The sequence below is a fragment of the Odocoileus virginianus genome, chromosome 12 (assembly GCF_023699985.2).
Source record: "Odocoileus virginianus isolate 20LAN1187 ecotype Illinois chromosome 12, Ovbor_1.2, whole genome shotgun sequence".
In the NCBI taxonomy this organism is placed as follows: Eukaryota; Metazoa; Chordata; class Mammalia; order Artiodactyla; family Cervidae; genus Odocoileus; species Odocoileus virginianus.
In genome coordinates, this window is record NC_069685.1 from 53,135,167 (window position 1) to 53,155,567 (window position 20,401).

The window sequence follows — 20,401 nt, forward strand, 5'->3', positions numbered from 1 at the left end:
GTCTCTTGCATTGCAGGCAGATTCTTTCCTAGCTGAGCCACCAGGGAAGCCCATAAAAGGCTACTGTTCATTATAATATTCACTTATGTGGACTGTTTCATTTCACAATAAGAAATAAAATTAATATTTCTGAATCTCCTTTTAATATAAAGCAGAAAGCTATAATAAATTTTCTAAACTTTAAGCTTCTAAATTTCTCATACTTTTTAGAGTATTCTAGAAATAGAATCTTTTTTATATAATATATATTTAATTACACCTATACATATATAATAAATTTAATAATGTAAATTTATATCTATACTATTATGTATAATATAGGTATGATATATAATATATTATGTATTGTGTACCCTACTACTAGAATAATTAAGAATATGAGATATATATTGTTATATTATGTACAATTATTTATTATATTATGACATATAATAATATAACATATAATATTGTATCTCATATTCTTCTAAAATATTCCAATAATGCAGGGTAAATAATACACAAGTGTTTTCACATGTATTTTTTTAAATGAAAGGAATTAATATGTTATTAGTAGTTGTGTCTGTGTGATTATAGGAAATTTGTATTTCGTAATAAGCATATTATGTTTTTAAGAAATAATAATTTGTAAGCGTGTGCATGCTTGTGGGCGTAGATTGGTCACTGAACACTCCACTTCTGACCTTGGCTACAAATCAGCAGTAGTCTGGGATGCATAAAAAAATATAAGATGAGAGTAAAGAGTTTTCTCATTTTTGCTTTTCAAAAGCCTCCCAAAGTTGCAAACTGCCAAAAAATCAATATTATTTTAATTTTAATAGTATTCTAGAAATATTTTAAGACAGACATCGAACTATTGCATCTCTCTTGGGGATTCAAGCTAATGTAATGACACATAGAAGGCAACATTTTTAGATTGAGATTCTAACTAGTATTTTCTTGTTTAGAATTTTTTTAAATGTGAAAGTAGAGAATTTACTGCTTTTGACTTATTCTACTTAGTAATTCCTAGTGTAGATTTTCCTGGGTCACATATTTGGTTACCACTTTGCAAATTTAAGTTATACTGTAACTTAACCACCTTAAATCCTTGATTGAGTACAAGCCCCATATTGTCTTAGACCAATTCCAGTTTCAAATAGGAAATAGCAAAAGCAGATGATAAAAGTTACAAAAATCAATTACTAGTGCCAGATGACCAAGATTTAATCCAGGTTCAAAGATATCAGAGTATTTATTCTCTTAGTATTCTTAGTTCTTGGTTAGTTGATTGGTTTGAGTAATTTCTTATTCTTAGGTTAATAAGAATAATTATTTTGGTTATTATTTCAATCTGTTACAGTTGGTGATGGAATATTGCTTAGGCTCAGCCTCTGATTTGTTAGAAGGTAAGGATAAAAGCACTTTCCCCTTCTTTCCTTTTTACCTTGACCAGACTGTTATCTGTGCCTATACTAAAGCACACTTTGGGCAAACTAAATGGTTAATGACACTTAGACTTAAGGGTTATGTGGATAAGCCATGCAGACTCCATCTCTGCAATGTCACTGATAATATCTGAGTAATGATTAATGATTAGCAGCCCTCTCACTATTTTAGTTCATGGCTATCCACGACAGGTACTACTAAAATATTTGGGTAATGTCATGTAGTATGTGTAGCCAGAAACATCAAATTCTTGTGCATATGTGAAATATAGGCAAATGGTATCAAATTATATTGATATTTAACCCTATCACATCTTTTGACTGACCTAGTTCTCCTATGCAGGACACTGTTATAACCAGAGACTATGTTAAAATTTTACATTTTTAAAAAAGACTTTCTTATATTATCCTTGATCTCTGAATAGAAATTGCTAATTAGCTGCTTTCACCAATAATGAAAATTTGTAGTTAGAAGGAGTACTTATAGGTGGCTTGTGACAGGAGAATAATGCAACCTAAAACACTCTAGTAGTCATGTATGGATGTGAGAGTTGGACCATAAAGAAGGCTGAATGCCAAAGAATTGATGCTTTTGAACTGTGGTGTTGGAGAAGACTCTCGAGAGTCCCTTGGACTGCAAGGAGATCCAACCAGCCCATCCTAAAGGAAATCAGTCCTGAATATTCATTGGAAAGACTGATGCTGAAGCTGAAACTCCAATCCTTTGGCCACCTGATGCGAAGAAAAGACCGTGATGCTGGGAAAGACTGAAGGCGGGAGGAGAAGGGGACGACAGAAGATGAGATGGTTGGATGGCATCACCGACTCAATGGACATGAGTTTGAGCAAGCTCTTGGAGTTGGTGATGGACAGGGAAGCCTGGCGTGCTGCAGTCCATGGGGTCGCAGAGAGTCAGACACGACTGAGCAACTGAACTGAACTGAAAACACTCTAGGCATTTAAAGTGTCCGCGGGACTGGTAAATTTGGACCTGGCCAATTGGAATCAGTGTGGTTTTGACTTGCAACTGACAAGTAAATTAACAGTTCCTTACAGTGAATATCTGGAGACAGAAATGGCAGCCCACTCCAGTATTCTTGCCTGGAGAATCCCATGGATAGAGGAGCCTGGAGGGCTACAGTGCATAAGGTCGCAAAGAATCAGACACAACTGAGCACAGCACAGCACTGCAGCACAGTGAATATCAGGCTTTGTTTTATTTTATTTTGAAGGAGTTTGTTTTTATGCTTGAGTTTTCTGTTATCTGATTATTTATTGCTATTCTATAGGAAATATATATCCTATGTATTTACGTGAATGTGTTTCCAAATTGTCATTTAAGAAAGTACATAATTCAATCTGGTATTGCTATATAAGATAATAAAAATAGGAATGAAACTGATCATCCACCCTTGGCTTTTTTTTTTTTCCTTCCTCAGTTCATAAGAAACCACTTCAGGAAGTGGAGATCGCTGCCATTACTCACGGTGCCTTGCAGGGGCTAGCCTACCTGCATTCTCATGCATTGATTCATAGGTAAGATTAGAGACCAGTTACATTTTCATTTCAGTTACAGGACTGTCTGTTCAAGGAACCTTGAAAATTAGTGTGTGCTCCAGTTTTTAGGGTGCCTGAGGATTTATGGGAAGCAAACAAATTGCTGCTGCTTCTGAATGTAAAGAGTAAAGTTGCCAAAACTTACTTCCTATCTCTTCGTCTCTCCCATATATCCGTAAAGACTTATATCATCCCTGTTCTCTAGGTAACTATTCTCCAGGCTTAATGTTGCAGCGAAATTTGAAGAAGAGCCCAGCAACCTTTTGATACTGTGTCAGTAAAAAAAAGAAAAGAAAATTAGCTTTGCTTGCATATGTTTATTTCCTAGCTGAGTTCTTCTTTTCCTGTTGCAAATAACAAGTCAGTCTCATGTGAATATATGCTATTCTATCAGTTTAAAATTTCTTGCGTTTCTTTAGTCCATATAGATATATAGGAAGGTATTATCATCTTCATTTTAGCAGATGATGAAACTGAAACTTAGAACAATTTAAATAACTAGCCCATAGTTTCCTAGCATTTACGTAATAAAGATTGAAACTCAGATTTTCTAATGCCTAACACAAGGCTTCCCTCTAAGTTACATTTTCTTTGTCACAGCCCCACTCTCTTCTTTCCAACCTACTTCCCAGCACTAATTTCTAAACAAAGATGTCGTTACCAGTTTTTCCTTATCTCAGTAAAGAACTTCTAGTACTGTAACTTTAATGAATAGTGGCCAAGTAGTGGTATATGAGGTAGGCATAAAGGATCTGAGGTGGCTTAAAGTCATAAGAAAAAAATTTACATTTACCAAGAAGAAATGAAACTATTAAGTCATAGGTTCTCCTTTTGCTTCTTTTCTCATCGCCCTAGAGTAGCCATTGTCAGTTACTGGTACATACTGCAAAACGGAACTCCCTCAAGATAGACAGACCAAAATTCCTGCCATGAGTTTGGCTTATTTGTAAGGATGAAGAATAACCCTAACCATGGCTAACAAATATTGATAAAATTAATTTAACTATAATTTCTGTAGATTTGACAACTTTAAAATGAATGTATATAAGGTGCCATTACTGAATGTCAACTTGTTTCTGACAGTTTTGCTTGTTTCTGTTTATAAAAGTCACAGTTAAGTTTTTTGTGCCTTTGTTACCTTAATTTGCACATTAATGTTTTGTTCCGTATTACACTTTATCTTTTAATATGTAAAGGGAATTGAAAAGACAAAAAAACTTTTAAAGAATGTTCTTTAGTTAAAAATAAATCCAGATTCTTATTGTTTTGATTTAAAAGGCAAGTCAGTGTTAGAGAAAAGATATTTTTCTGTTGTATGAGAATTAAATAATGCTTCTTTTTTTTTTAGTTCTCTCTGCCAATGCCTAATGTCATCATGAGGAAAGAAACTGAATTTTCAAGGGAAGATTTTTGGAAAAGTTATTTTGGGAGCATTTGAATCTTTTATTTTCAACTTGACATAAGTTTTCCTCATTCCCTCTGCTTTATCTTTCCATTGCCCATCAATGTACAATTCTTAGTTCCTAGTACTCATTACACCTCATGCCTTTTTAAAAAATAATAAAGAGTGCATCCACATCTTCTCATTCCAAATTTTCATACTGAAGATTGAATTTTTTTAATCATATTTTTAAAAAATTTTGCCGCATAGAATTTCTAATACTTTTAGTAGTAACCACTTGAATTTTTTTAAATCATGTTTTTTTAACTTTTTGCTGCATAAAACTTCTAATAGCTTTAAAAGTAACTAGTTGAGATTCTTTGTAATAATACAATAGAAATGCAATTTCCTAACCCCTAATCCTTGTTTGTTTTGATCTTTCAGGGTCTTCTTTTTACTGTACAGTGTTATTTTTAAAATAACACCTTCTCTATAACATGTACCCTCAAATGCCTTAGAGTTGCAGTTACAATTAAAGGCAGAGAGAAAGGGTCACAGGCAAGAAAGAAAAGGTATGTGTGTAGTTGAGGTTTATTGGTAGGTAGTCAATTCAGAGTAATTAAAGGTTTGTTTAGAATCCAAAAATGTCATGAAATTTAGAAAAGAAAAAAGTGTTAACAAATGGCACCAGTTTTCCCAGCATGAGGAATACTGTTGATGACTGAATTTAGCAACTCATATGCTTTTGTAAGTGCAGGAACTGAGTAGGTTTCCTTGTCTGCCATGTCTGCCTCTTTGCTCGTTTCATTCCTCGCCTCTGAAGGAAGCTGTATCTTTTAATAATTACTATGACCTACCAGTAAGTACCCCAAGGAATTTGGTCCCCTTTATAACTTGCAGTAATTACTAAATCCCCTTCTGGCTATCTGAGCAAGTTTTGTTTTTTTTTTAATAAATTTTTTATCTTATTAATTGCATGCTCTGACCTATTCCATAATCAAAATTGAAAAGTAATTTTCTAACCTTCTTATTTCTTCCTATAGGGATATTAAAGCAGGAAACATTCTTCTAACAGAGCCAGGTCAGGTGAAACTAGCTGATTTTGGATCTGCCTCAATGGCTTCTCCTGCCAACTCCTTCGTGGGCACACCTTACTGGTATGTGGAATTAGAAAACACAACATAGTTTCACAATATGTGTGTGTAACCAAGATGGACTCATAGCACTAGTTTTCTTTGCTTCTTCTTTTTTTTAATTTTTGACACTGTCTCACCATGTGCCTCAAATGAGATTTCATTAGGAAGGATAGAAACCTCACTAGCAAAAAAGAAACACTTAGACTGAGTATAAAATTTCCAGTGACTTTAAATTGTTCAAATAAGAGTGATGTCACTGTGTGTAAACTGAGTAGGATTATCAACTCACTGACCAAGCTCAGGTTTTATATTTCACTTGAAGTTTCTTTTGAACTTTTCTCTTCAGGCAGAGTTCCTAGGCAAGAACAAGTTAATTTCCTTAGCCTTTTCTAGCCAATGAGCATAAATTTTACCTTTCAATGAAAGAAATACATGTTCTTATTTCTGTTGAGTTCTCTGATACTTTATCTCACTTGTCATTCTGACTTAAAGTTTCATCTCACACTACTTAAGACTCCTTTCCTTTATTTCATAGACACATTGGAATTTCATTGTACCGTAGGGAATGACTTTTACCCCTGGAGACTTACTTGCCTATTAAAAATAAATCAGCTACTATTTGAATTTTTTCCCACCATCATCAAATAACATCTACCATGCACTACTTACACACACTAATAGAGAACAAATCATCTTAAACTATATAACCCTTACCCTCCTAATGAAAATCCATTATGGACAAACAAAATAATATGCATTACTGTAGCTAGTTTATTTGTTTTTTAACTTATAACATTTGGAAATATTATATATTGCTTTATGTAATTGCATGAAGTATTTTTCATATTGTTTAAAGTTGTTTAAGTGTCTCATACATATTAATCCTTTACAAATATCTCTGAGGTAGCTAATAAAACTCTCTGCATATTACAGATGAGGAAACTGATATAGAGAAAGGTTAAGTAACTTAGCCAAGATCAAAGGATAGTAAAAGGCCTGTTGAAAATGATGTATTGTTTCATGTAAATCACTGGGTATATTTTTGTATTTTCAATAGTGTTTTTCCAAATTATTTGTGTAAAGAAATGATAACTTTATCAGATAAAACTTTATAATATGCTCAAAAACAGCTATTTCATTGAATCTATTAAGTGAATTTTGTTTTTAATTTGCAACTTGAGTATTGTGAATTATATTTGGCAGGATGGCTCCAGAGGTGATCTTAGCTATGGATGAAGGACAGTATGATGGGAAAGTTGATATTTGGTCACTTGGGATCACCTGCATTGAAATGGGTGAGCAAAGAGCTGTTTTCATTGTACTTTTGAGAATCACTCCTTATTTCAATTACAAATTCACTTATTCAGCTATTATTAAATATTTAATGTGTTCCTGGTACATATGTGCTAGGTAATGTGAATTTATTATATTTTTTCTATGCTTTGTTATAACATCATAAGATTGCTTTCTATCTCTGCTATATTTTCATGTTATTGTTTTAAGTAAGAGTTAGAGCAGATATGGCAGCTAACCAGTGTAAGAATATACAATAGTTGGTATTAATATTTGAAAAATATCCATTCTCCATACCATGAATGATGACATATGTCCTTGCTTCATAATAATCTCCATTACTTAATTTACATGCCAGCTTACATAAGGGAACTCTGGGAAGGTAATAGCAGGCTTATCAAAGATCAGACTCTAAAAACTGACCTACATAGAGAGCAGTCCCAGATAAAATTTCATATTAGGGACTACCTCCAGCAATAAGATCTTATGGAAAAACCCAAACTAACTTTTTGGCCAACCCAATGCTCCAAAATATAAAGTTATATAAAACACAAAAAATTAAGACTCAGTTCAGTTGCTCAGTCGTGTCCGACTCTTTGCGACCCCATGAACCGCAGCACGCCAGGCCTCCCTGTCCATCACCAACTCCTGGAGTTTACCCAAACTCATGTCCATTGAGTCAGTGATGCCATCCAACCATCTCATCCCCTTCTCCTGCCCTCAATCTTTCCCAGCATCAGGGTCTATTCAAATAAGTCAGCTCTTCGCATCAGGTGGCCAAAGTATTGGAGTTTCAGCTTCAATATCAGTCCTTCCAATGAACACCCAGGACTTATCTCCTTTAGGATGGACTGGTTGGATCTCCTTGCAGTCCAAGGGACTCTGAAGAGTCCTCTCCAACACTGTAGTTCAAAAGCATCAATTCTTCTGTGTTCAGCTTTCTTTACAGTCCAACTCTCACACCCACACATGACCACTGGAAAAACCATAGCCTTGACTAGATGGACCTTTGTTGACAAAGTAATGTCTCTGCTTTCTAATATTGTGTCTAAGTTGGTCATAACTTACCTTCCAAGGAGTAATCGTCTTTTAATTTCATGGCTACAATCACCATCCACAGTGATTTTGGAGCCCCCAAAAATTAAGTCAGCCACTGTTTCCACTGTCTCCCCATCTATTTGCCATGAAGTGATGGGACCAGATGCCGTGATCTTAGTTTTCTGAATGTTGAGCTTTAAGCCAACTTTTTCACTCTCCTCTTTCATTTTCATCAAGAGGCTCTTTAGTTCTTCTTCACTTTCTGCCATTAAGGGTGGTGGCATCTGCAGACCTGAGGTTACTGATATTTCTCCCGGCAGTCTTGATTCCAGCTTGTGCTTCATCCAGCCCAGAGTTTCGCGTGATGTGCTCTGCATATAAATTAAATAAGCAGGGTGACAATATACAGCCTTGACGTACTCCTTTTCCTATTTGGAACCAGTCTGTTGTTCCATGTCCAGTTCTAACTGTTGCTTCCTGACCTGCATACAGATTTCTCAGGAGGCAGGCCAGGGGGTCTGGTATTCCCATCTCTTTCAGAATTTTCCACAGTTTATTGTGATCCACACAGTCAAAGGCTTTGGCATAGTCGCTAAAGTAGAAATAGATGTTTTTGTGGAACTCACTTGCTTTTTCGATGATCCAGCGAATGTTGGCAATTTGATCTCTGGTTCCTCTGCCTTTTCTAAAACCAGCTTGAACATCTGGAAGTTAACAGTTCCCATTGCTGAAGCCTGGCTTGGAGAATTTTGAGCATTACTTTACATATAGACTAATGGAAAGTAGTTGAAACATAACTAACAGAGTATTGGCCCCGAATTTATGAAGAACTCTCACAATTTCTTTACCAGCTTTCTTTATTAAAAAAGAAAACAACAAACTGCCAGCAGAAAAATGGGCAATGAGTATGATCAAGGAGTTAGCACTGAAAAGAAAGCATAAATGGACAACAAACATCAGAAGATACTCTACCTTATTAGTATTCAGGGAAATACAAATTAAAACCATTTCATATTTATCAGATTGGTATAATTTTTTTAAGTCAGAGAAGAAGCTGCTAAAGAAACAGGAACTCTCAAACACTATTGATAGGAATGTAAATTGGTATAACTGTGTTGGAGAGCAAGTTGGCAACATCTGGTAAGGATGATGAGTGTCAGTGACTCAACACTTCTAAGTATACACTTTAGAAATTTTATACATGTACACTAGAAAATGTGGAAGGTTTCAACATTGTTTGTAGAAGCAAGAACAGGTGGAAACAACCTAAATTCTTATCCTAAGAATGACAAATTAATTTTGGATTACTCTGTCACAGTTAAGGATGAACTAGATCTACATGTGTCATCATGGATAAATCTCAGATCACAACATTGAATAGTTAATGAACAAAAAATGTCACAAGAGTATAGATACAGTATGATACCAATTATGAAAGTTTTGTAAGCAACTTTATATGTTGTTTATGAGCATACATATATACTAATAGATGTGAGTAATATACTAATACATACTATATAATAATAATAGTAAATTTAGGAGAATAGAAGAGGAAAAGTTATATCTACTTATTTTTTAGAAGAAAAGATTATTCCTATTTTGTCATTTATATTCTAAAATAAATCAAAATTTTACTTGTAACACTAAAACTATAGCAACACCTCCTCACTTGCAGCACTTTACAAGGATGTCCCCCAAGTTGAACATTATAGCTAATTAGTGCCTGCCCACCCATTGTTTTAACAAGTTTTTTCTTACCTAAATCTTTTTAAACTATAACATGGATTTGGCACATACCCTTTTATGATGATTCAAGATCATCATCACATCAGTTTTTGTACTATGTAGATATGTTGTTGTTCAGTCAGTCAGTCGTGCCCGACTCTGCAACCCCATGGACTGCAGCACGCCAGACTTCCCTATTCGTCACCATCTCCTGGAGTTTGCTCAAGTTCTTGTCCATTGAGTCAGTGATGCCATCCAACCACCTCATCCTCTGTCATCCCCTTCTCCTACCTTCAGTCTTTCCCAGCATCAGGGTCTTTTCCAATTAGTTGGCTCTTCATACCAGGTGGCCAAAGTATTGGAGCTTCAGCATCAGTCCTTCCAGTGAATACTCAGGGTTGATTTCCTTTAGAACTGACTGGTTGGATCTCCTTGCAGTCCAAGGGACTCTCAAGAGTCTTCTCCACCATCACAGTTCAAAGACATCAGTTTTTTTTATTGTTCAGCTTTCACATCTGTATGTGACAACTGGAAAAACCATAACTTTGACTATTCGGGCCTTATAACAACATGCTTTCTATATCAACCTAACTTCAACTGCCTTTTATAAAGTGATTTACTGCCAACAAAGGTCCATCTAGTCAAAGCTATGGTTTTTCCAGTGGTCATGTATGGATGTGAGAGTTGGACTATAAAGAAAGCTGAGCACTGAAGAATTGATGCTTTTGAACTGTGGTGTTGGAGAAGACTCTTGAGAGTCCCTGGAACTGCAAGGAGATCCAACCAGTCCATCCTAAAGGAGATCAGTCCTGGGTGTTCATTGGAAGGATTGATGTTGAAGCTGAAACTCCAATACTTTGGCCACCTGATGCAAAGAGCTGACTCATTGGAAAAGATCCTGATGCTGGGAGGGATTGGGGGCAGGAGGAGAAGGGGACGACAGAGGATGAGATGGTTGGATGGCATCACCGACTCAATGGACGTGAGTTTGGCTAAACTCCAGGAGTTGGTGATGGACAGGGAGGCCTGGTGTGCTGCAGTTCATGGGGTCGCAAAGAGTCGGACACGATTGAGTGACTGATCTGAACTGAACTTACTGAATCAAAGAACAAAGTAAATTTCTCTCAAATTGTTTTATCCTCCACAACAGCTATTCCTTCAAATTGGTAGATGACAGTATCACATTATGCCTAAGAGCACCCAGGCTCTGTTGTCAGATAAACCTGAGTTCTAATGCCAGCTCTGCCATTTCTTAGTTGTATGACTTTGGTCAAGATGTTTTAACTCTCTATGAAATTTGCCTAATAAAATCCCCTACCTTATACAGATTGTCTGGATTAAATGAAAATATACTTAATGTGCTTATTATTAAATCTTGTGTATAGTATGTGTTCAGTAAATGTTAGGCATCATCAGCACAATCCTAGTAATATATGTCATATTTCATCAAATTTTTTTTTCCATTTATTTTTATTAGTTGGAGGCTAATTACTTTACATCATTGCAGTGGTTTTTGTCATACATTAAAATGAATTAGCCATGGTCATCAAATTTTTTATTTACATTTTAACATATCTTTAAACAGGAAGGTATTTTACAGGCAACAGTATTTCATGATTATAATTGGCAGCATTTTGTTCTAAGTTATACATAAAATAGTGGTGCATCTTAAATTGCAATGCAGCTTATTGTCAATGACAGATTCAGAGAAGGATGATAGTACATGCTCAGTTAATATTCATAAAATAAAATTGTTACCAAGGATGTTAAAGTTCTCAGCAATTATTCAAAATGTATTATATTGGTAATGTAATAAACCATACAAGTACCTTTTTGATTGCTTTATCATAACACCTCTATTTCCTTGGCATTAGTGTTATTGTTGTTGTTCAGTCACTCAGTCACGCCTTACTCTTTGTGACCCCATGGACTGTAAACCACCAGGCTCCTGTGTTCGTGGGATTCTCCAGGCACGAATACTGAAGTGGGTTGCCATTTCCTTCTCCATTAGTCTTGTTAATGGACACATAAAAGAAGAGTATATTTTTTTACATGAAAGATGATTAAACTTCTGTGTATGTAATCCTAAGCAATAGTTTTCCTAAGCTTTCTGTGTTTGAGGTTTAATGAAATTTCAAATACAAACAGTATACTCTAAATTGTGCTTTTAATGTTGAAATTACAGTACAAGTTGTAGTGACTGAATAATGTGTTGTCCCCTTTTCTTATGATATCTCTTCTGTAGAAGTGCATTTTCTTAAGAAGCCCCCTAATCTGTACATTGAATCACTGAGGTATTATCAGAAAGCAAAAAGACGATACCTTTACTGGCACCATCCCTGTTTCCTGGATCAAGCTCCAAGATTCCTGAGTGGTTAAACCTGTTTTACAAATTATCTTTGCTAACTTGATCTTCCACTGAAAAAAACTAGTTAAATTCATGCATCCTTGGAAAATTCTTGGACATTAAAATTGTCCAGTCACCAGATACTTTATTTTTTGAGATTATTTCAAGAATAGGCTAATCTGATGCTTTTCTGTTTAATCTACAGACACTTAGTTCACCAGCACAGATCATGGTAGAAGCTGGCAAATGGTTCATCAACACTGACAGGGGATTGACTTTTCAGAAATGAATTCTCCAAGGAATGGGGGCAGGAGGACATAAATGTTGTTACATAGTTTCTCTGCCTGGAATTTTCTTCTTCCATTCACTTTCTTATTGCCACTCACTGTTTGTGTTAATAAATGAATGTTGTAATGTTTGTTGAGGGGATAGGGATATATTTAGTCTTGCAGAGCTTCTTCCTTTTTTAAATCTTTTTAAAAATTGAAATACCAGTACTGTCTTTATAAAATGGACAGGATTATTGAAGAGGCACTGAGGTCTATTGAAAAGACAGATCTTGAAGCCTTATCATAACTGAATTGGATTTTGTTGTTCCTTCATCCTCCTCTTTCTAACTTTCTACTTTGTTCTTTCTTTATTTCCCCTTCCTTACTGTTTCTCCTGTGCAATTTCATGTTCTGAGCAGTTTAAATTGTGTTTCTTTTGCCAGTGAGAGGATTCCTACTGTTTTAATAGTGAATGAAGCCACCACATGGTATCTGATGTAAGCCCCAAGAGTTAGTCACTTCTCAGTCATCTTTGTGACTTCTTGCTGCACAAAGATTCTTTGTTGACAAAGTTTCTTCTTTGTCTTAATTTGCTTAACCTTTACTTATTTATTTTAGAGGTATTTTGGGGCCACCAAAAATATATACCCAATGTTATACTCAGCAGTGAGAATGCAGAGATGAACATAATAGACATTGTCCCTAATGAAATTTAGCAAGGAAGGTACACATTAAGTAAAGAATTACATAAATAATTAGTTATGGTTGTGATAGGTGGTAAAAAGTTAAAATGTAATTTGCAGTGACAAAATCTAGTGGGACACCTAGTCTTCAGAGGTTCCCTAAGGAAGAGATTGTAAGTATATAAAAAGCCTTGAATAAATATGTATTAAACTAATGCAGAAATGCAACTTTATTTAAGGTGGAACCTGAAGGATTGGGGAGAATTAACCAGGTAAAGTCTAAGGAACAAAAGTGAAAAGGGAGACCAGACAGAGAAAGCAATATGTGTGAAAGACTCTGACCTTGGTTCTTTCAGTGAAGCAACAGATGCATGAGAATGGGGGAAAACTGCATCTCAGAATGGTGTGCTGGAAGTAGCCAGGGTCGTGTTAGTAAAGGCCAGGAGACTGTTTAAGAATCTAGACTTTGTCCTAAGACTAGTAGGAATCCATTGATGGTTACATGATGAGTTCCTGCTTCCACATGGCTTCAAATACTTGAAGTTGTCAGAAAGCCAAGCCCTAGAAACTTTCTCAGATCTACCTCCTGATAAGTAAAATAAACCTAAGACTTTTTTTTTTTTGCCTTCCATGCTTGAAACAGGTATAAAATCCCTTTGTCCACACTGCAGCTTTCAAATTTCCACTTGTTAACAGTCCATGTCCCTATAATACTGATATCTGGTAAGTGTAAAGTGTCCTATTGAGAAGTTAATAAAAAATATTTATCGAATCATAGACTGTCACATTTCAAAGATACCAGAGATCATTCAGTTAAGAATATAAGAGGCCCCTCCAGAGGATCATTGATAAGTATAGTTGGCTTCTACTGAAACTCTGCCAATAGCTTAAAGTTCACTCTCTCAACATTATTCATTCTGGGTTTTGTGGGGGTTTTTGGTTTTCTTTTACCACTCTGGCTTTTCAGAAGTTCTTCCTTCTATGAGTAAAAATGTCTTACCTGTAACTTCTTGTTCCCTGCCCTTACTTCTTGTTCTGTTTCTTAGAATTGCATAGTATAAGCTGGATTCACTTTTTTAAAAGTGGTTAAATCTTTACTTAAAAACCAAGATGATCTGATGAAACCTAAGATCAGATTATGAATTACAAAGTGGAACTATATCAAGAATCCATTAGGATAAGCATGGTGGAACAAGATAGTGATTTACCTTCTGTGACATAACTAGTAAATAGTGTAAAATTAACTGTACTAAGAGCTAGAACCTTGTTTCTTTCCTTTGGTCAACAAGTGGAATACCTAATATGTGAATAGCATCTTATTACATAAGAGAATAAATAAAAGAACAAGAATATTAAGGTTATAAGATCTTGCTCTTAAGAGTTTATGATATGTGTTGAGAGGAAAGATCTGTATGTTTATGTAAATGAAATAGGAGAGTGCATGCCAAGTGAACACTCTACTAAAAGAGTAATAGAAATTCCAAAGAGGAGTTAACGATGGACAGAAGTGGAGTATATATTTTACAGAGAAGTAACTGACTCAGTAAGTTTCTCCTTAGAAAGTGGATGGACCGAACCTTGCTTACATTTATTCTCCTTTTTCCCCTCCACCCCTACTTGTACCAGTTCGTTGGTCTGGATGAGCCCTCAAATGGTGTTTATTGGATTGAATTACTCTATCTTTCATACTCTGTTGGTGATAATTAAGATGTTCCATAATCTTTTTTTCAACTTCTCTGCTTTCTGATTTTTTTTCAATGAATACACATTTTTATTTGAAATAAAACAACATACAAAGATGTTCGTACCTACTGTGGGAAAACAAAGTTCAGCTTTTTGAAGATACGTAGGAAAAATTTTTTTACTTTCTTGAAATGGATTCTGTTTGGAGCTTTTCCAGTGTACTTTAAGATGACCAGCAGCTTCTTTTGAATGGCTATCCTGAGCAACCTTAGAGATTACAATAAGTGGATTATTCAGTATGATGATAATAGCAAGCTAGTGGCCAAGCTTTGCTCATGGTTCCTGATTTCTCCATCTGCCTAATGTCTTTCAAGAACTGCTTTATTGTGTTTCTCTTCTTTCAGCGGAACGGAAGCCCCCTCTTTTCAACATGAATGCCATGAGTGCCTTATATCACATTGCCCAGAATGACTCCCCCACGTTACAGTCTAATGAATGGTAAGACTGAGCTGTCGTTTTAAATGTGTAAAAAAAATCACCATATGTTTTGGCACTTTCACTAAATTACGTTTTAAATATCTGACCTAGAAAGCATTTCATTCCTTCGTTGTATGCTATGATAATGGACACTGATGCTTTATAAGCCTGAACTTTTTATACACACACACACGCGCGCGCGCGCACACAGTATTTCTGCCCTCACTATGGCTTGTACTGTGTTATTAATATGTGTAGTAACTGAAATTCTACCAGGTACATATATGCCCTGCCACCTTCCTCACAAGTCTAGTCTCTAAGTCATGATGGTCTTATAATGATCATCTCAGTTTTATCATTTCTCAGCAAGGATAAAGTACCCTCTCTGATGTCTTTATTATTCTAGTTGTCGTTTTTTTCTTTATTATATATGTATTTAAATGTATTGAGACAGAACACATACTATCTATTCAGAAGGTAAATTGTTCCTTGATGAAAATTATAACATTTTGATAACTGTTAGAACCACAGAGCTACAGTAAAAGGGCAATGTCCAAGAAGAGTAGACAGAATGAAATTTCTAGAGAGAAGGCATTTTCATCCAGAGAGCATACTCCTAGGTTCTCTGTCCCTTATGCTTCAAGTTTTACTGCCTGGTTATAGGTTGTGGGTGATGAAAGAGTTACCAATTTGTCATGAAGAATATAGGCTTTAGACTTATGAGAGCTGTTATGTTTGGAGAGAAAAATGTATACAAAATTGTTTTACATAAATATAGTATTTTTCATTTGCTGAGATATATTACAGTTTGACTTTGCTTATATCATAAGATACATTTATGTGTTGACTGACTTGAAACTGTCCACATTCATTATCCTAAAGAATTAATTTTAGATACCTCAAACTTGAAAATGGGTCAGTTCTCCTGATATTCCGAAATATTTTAATAAAAATCTCCCAAAACATAAAGTTTTCCCTTGGATAAAAATTATTTAAAGTGATCAGTGTGTTCTACAGACTCTAATTTTATTTTCTTTCAATGTATTTGCACACACAGGACAGATTCCTTCAGGAGATTTGTTGATTACTGCTTGCAGAAAATGCCTCAGGAAAGGCCAACATCAGCGGAACTGTTACGGGTAATTTTTCAAATTTATATTTGAGGAGTGGGATTTAAAGTCATGTTGTAGTAAAATATAGTAAATCATTCCTGTGGCAGCTCATCATGACAAACTGGATTAGAATACATGCCTTGTCATTTAAAATCCAGAGACAGTAGCCAGGCATAGAAGTAGCAAGATTATCACAATATGTTCAAATGGATTTAGAAAAGGCAGAGGAACCAGAGATCAAATTGTCAACATCCATTGGGTCATCAAAAAAGCAAGAGAGTTCCAGAAAAACATCTGCTTTATTGACTATGCCAAAGCCTTTGACTATGTGGTTCACAACAAACTGTGGAAAATTCTGAAAGAGATGGGAATACCAGACTCCCTGACCTGCCTCCTGAGAAATCTGTTTGCAGGTCAAGAAGCAACAGTTAGAACTGGACATGGAACGACAGACTGGTTCCAAATAGGGAAAGGAGTACGTCAAGGCTGTATATTGTCACCCTGCTTATTTAACTTATATGCAGAGTACGTCGTGAGAAATGCTGGACTGGATGAAGCTCAAGCTGGAATCAAGAATGCTGGGAGAAATATCAATAACCTCAGGTATGCAGATGATACCACGCTTAGAGCAGAAAGTGAAGAACTAAAGAGCCTCTTGATGAAAATGAAAGAGGAGAGTGAAAAAGTTGGCTTAAAGCTCAACGTTCAGAAAACTAAGATGATGGCATCTGGTCCCATCAGTTCATGGCAAATAGATGGGAAAACAGTGGAAACAGTGACAGACTTTATTTTTGGGGGGCTCAAAAATCATTGCAGATGGTGATTGCATCCATGGAATTAAAAGACACTTGCTCCTTGGAAGAAAAGCTGTGACCAACCTAGACAGCATATTAAAAAGCAGAGACATTACTTTGCCAGGACAACGGTCCATCTAGTCAAAGCTATGGTTTTTCCACTAGTCATGTATGGATGTGAGAGTTGAACTGTAAAGAAAGCTGAGCACCGAAGAACTGATGCTTTTGAACTGTGGTGTTGGAGAAGACTCTTGAGAGTCCCTTGAACTGCAAGGAGATCCAACCAGTCCATCCTAAAGGAAATCAGTCCTGAATATTCATTGGAAAGACTGATGCTGAAGCTGAAACTCCAATACTTTGGCCATCTGATGCAAAGAACTGACTCATTTGAAAAGACCCTGATGCTGGGAAAGATTGAAGGTGGGAGGAGAAGGGGACGACAGAGGATGAGATGGTTGGATGGCATCACCAACTCAACGGACATGAGTTTGAGTAAACTCCAGGACTTGGTGATGGACAGAGAGGCCTGGTGTGCTGCAGTCTATGGGGTTGCAAAGAGTTGGACACAATGAGTGACTGAACTGAACTGATATGCTATATATTCCTTGTGGATACTTCCCCCCACCCTTTTCCCTTTTTCTGCCCTCCACCCCACCCACCGTTTTTGCCTAATGAAAAAGAACATTTCTGCTTGCTCTGGTGATCACAGTGATGTTCCAGTGACTAATATCTGCCTAAACTTTAAGGCAAAGTTTTCAGGACAGAGTCTGCCAATGATTCAAATACCAACTCTAGGATTTCAGTTAGGTTGTTGCCAAATCATCAGACAGTGAAGATATGTGATAAATATATAAGACAGATATATACATAGCATTGCATCATACATGTTGGTGACAAAATTATTGTGTTAACTGCATTCATTTGATTTAAATACAGCATTTTTGAGCATCTGTTTTTGTGTAACTTTGTATTATAGTCTCTGTGTACATAGGCAGTATTCCATTAATATCAGTGAAGTATGTGAGAGTTTCCTTTTTACGATATAAATGTCTTTTATTGGCCACAGAATAGTCCAGGTTTCTTTCATCTTTTTCTGCATGTGTGTTTTCCAGTCTTTTTTTTTTTGTTTCTTTCTTTGTTTTAAGAAAACCTCAGAATTGTATTGCCTAAATTTGTGAAGCTTAAACATGTCAGCTGCCTTTATAATTGCACATTGGCTAAGTGTCACAGATTCTTGGTTAATATTTTCTTTTTCTCAGAAATCTTACTCTGTTATTTTCTGGCTTTGAGTATCCTCAGAGGTAGGTCTGAAGCTGACCAGCTTTTCTACCCAAAATTAAGTTTTTTCTTCTTGTGAGTAACAGGTCACAGGAATATGGTGACAGAAGCAACAAGGCAATGGACTCTACCTTGTTCTCTTTTGGTGTAGAACCATCACATGTTCTAAACATGAACTATAGACAATAGAATACCAGAAACACAAGACAGTGTCTTTATTACTTTGAAGTAGGCAAAGATTTACAAATACAGGACACAAACAGCAGTTTAGAGAAAGAAAAAAAGAGGAAAAAACATTATAAATTTGGGCTGTAAATTAAGCAGCAAAAAAAAAAATGCCTTAAAGAAGAAGATACTACAAGCCTTCAAAGATGATAGGGCAAGAGACAACAAAAGGATATAAAAAACAAATGGGTAGAGGTGAAAAAAGAAAATGAAAGTGGAAAATTTAAAGATAGATCATATCATATCAAATCATATCATAAACAACAAACTAATATAATAAACACACCCATGTAGGGTATTTTCAATGATGGATAGCCCGAGGGAAATAAAATTACATGAAGAAGAAAAATTTCTAAAGATGATTATAGAAAAGATGATGTGTGGAAGGCAGAGGAGATATATATTTCAACCTATTATTCCTAAAAAAGAAAGCAAAACACATGGAGTAGAAGATATTTAAAGATATACCTAAAGATATACTTTTTGAAAATAAATGTTAGGATCTTTATTTTATTTGATTTATTTAAGTGTATATACACATGCGCACGCATGCACACCCACACAGGCACACATATATACTTGTCCATGCCAAATCTTAGTTGTGATACGCAGGATCTAGTTCCCTGACGAGGAATCAAACCCGTGCCCCCTGCTTTGAGAGTGCAGAGTCTTAGCTGCTGGACCACCAGGGAAGTCCCCTGATTTACTCTTTATTTGATTTGGTGGACCAAATCAAGTAAACCTAACATTTAGTCAGTGATGTTTACTGATTGTCTACTGGGTGCCAAGCACTGTTCTAAACACTGAAAATCATACAGAGGTACAAAGAAAATGATAGTCCCTGCCCTCCTGGAACTTATATTTTAATGAAGGAGTGAAAAAGCAAATAATTTGATATAATGTCAGAAAAATAAAGCAAGGACTAGGATAAAAAGAGACAGGAGCTGCTCTTTTAAACAAGGTACTTCTAGGGAGGTGAAACTGATCTTCAGTGATCAACAAATCCTACCCATATCTAGTTTCTAAACTCAGAGGATAAAGAAAGATTCATAATAGGCTGAAAAAATTTATTTGGGGCTGGAAAAACCAGTTGGCTTCAGATCTACCTCTTCAGGAACACTCAAAGCCAGAAAACTGTATAACAGTATTTACAGAGTTCTAAGGAAGAGAAAATGTAAACCAAGGATTTGTGACCCAGCTAAGGTGTTATTCAGTTATAAATGCAGCTGGACATTTTCAAGCCTCACAAATTTTAAGCAGTTTTCCTTTCTTAAAAACTTTCTCTCAATTGCTTGATAAGGAAATCCAGCCAGTCTATCAACGAAACAAAAAGCAAGAGAGAAAGAGAGAGGGAGGGAGGGAAGAAAGAAGAAAGAGTGAATTAGGGACTGGAGAAACTGGTGAAAGAACTGGTGGTGATCATTGAATTTAAGTTTGCTCTCCAATATTCATTTATTTATTCATTCACTACTAGTTTGTGTGTTTGTTTAGCATGGTAAAAAGACTACATTCTTCATTTTGAATAGGCAATACAAATTTCAAAAGATAAAAATACAGTGGAAGAGAGAGAATGAAAAGTGGGAAAACCTTCCCATTCAAGGCCCTTCTCTAGAGTTAGCAACTGCTGTCACCAATTTTGTACATGTCCTTTTAGAAATATTCTATGCATATGGAAGTAAATATCCTTTTAAATTTTTGAACCAATGGTAGCAAACTGTTCTACCCTGAATATTTTAACTTTTAGTGTGTTTTGTGTATTGTTCCATATTACTACATGCAGAATTATCTCATTGTCTCTGAGGACTCCATTATGTAGTCAGATGGATGGTTGTCTTTATAACCAACTCATTTATGGTATTGACAGTGTTTTGCTGTTACAAACTATTCTACAATAAATATCCTCACACATTCGTCAGTTTGTACCTGTATATACAGATATCCAAAGAATAGATTCCTAGAAGTAAAATTGCTAATCA

General features: G+C 35.6%; 1 protein-coding gene across 11 annotated transcripts in view; it reads left to right on the forward strand.

Moving 5' to 3' along the window:
* Positions 1 to 20,401, forward strand: part of TAOK3 (TAO kinase 3) — a 183,611-nt gene that overhangs the window by 109,443 nt on the left and 53,767 nt on the right. For 10 of the 11 annotated variants that reach the window (XM_070475283.1, XM_020877283.2, XM_070475285.1 and 7 more), the window contains 6 exons: positions 1,343 to 1,388; positions 2,867 to 2,963; positions 5,409 to 5,522; positions 6,705 to 6,796; positions 14,944 to 15,037; positions 16,074 to 16,155. In XM_070475283.1, the coding sequence (XP_070331384.1) occupies positions 1,343 to 1,388; positions 2,867 to 2,963; positions 5,409 to 5,522; positions 6,705 to 6,796; positions 14,944 to 15,037; positions 16,074 to 16,155 (525 nt within the window). Of the gene's footprint in view, positions 1 to 1,342; positions 1,389 to 2,866; positions 2,964 to 4,861; positions 4,938 to 5,408; positions 5,523 to 6,704; positions 6,797 to 14,943; positions 15,038 to 16,073; positions 16,156 to 20,401 lie in introns of those variants that run through there. The other variant, XM_020877287.2, reaches the window with a different exon arrangement.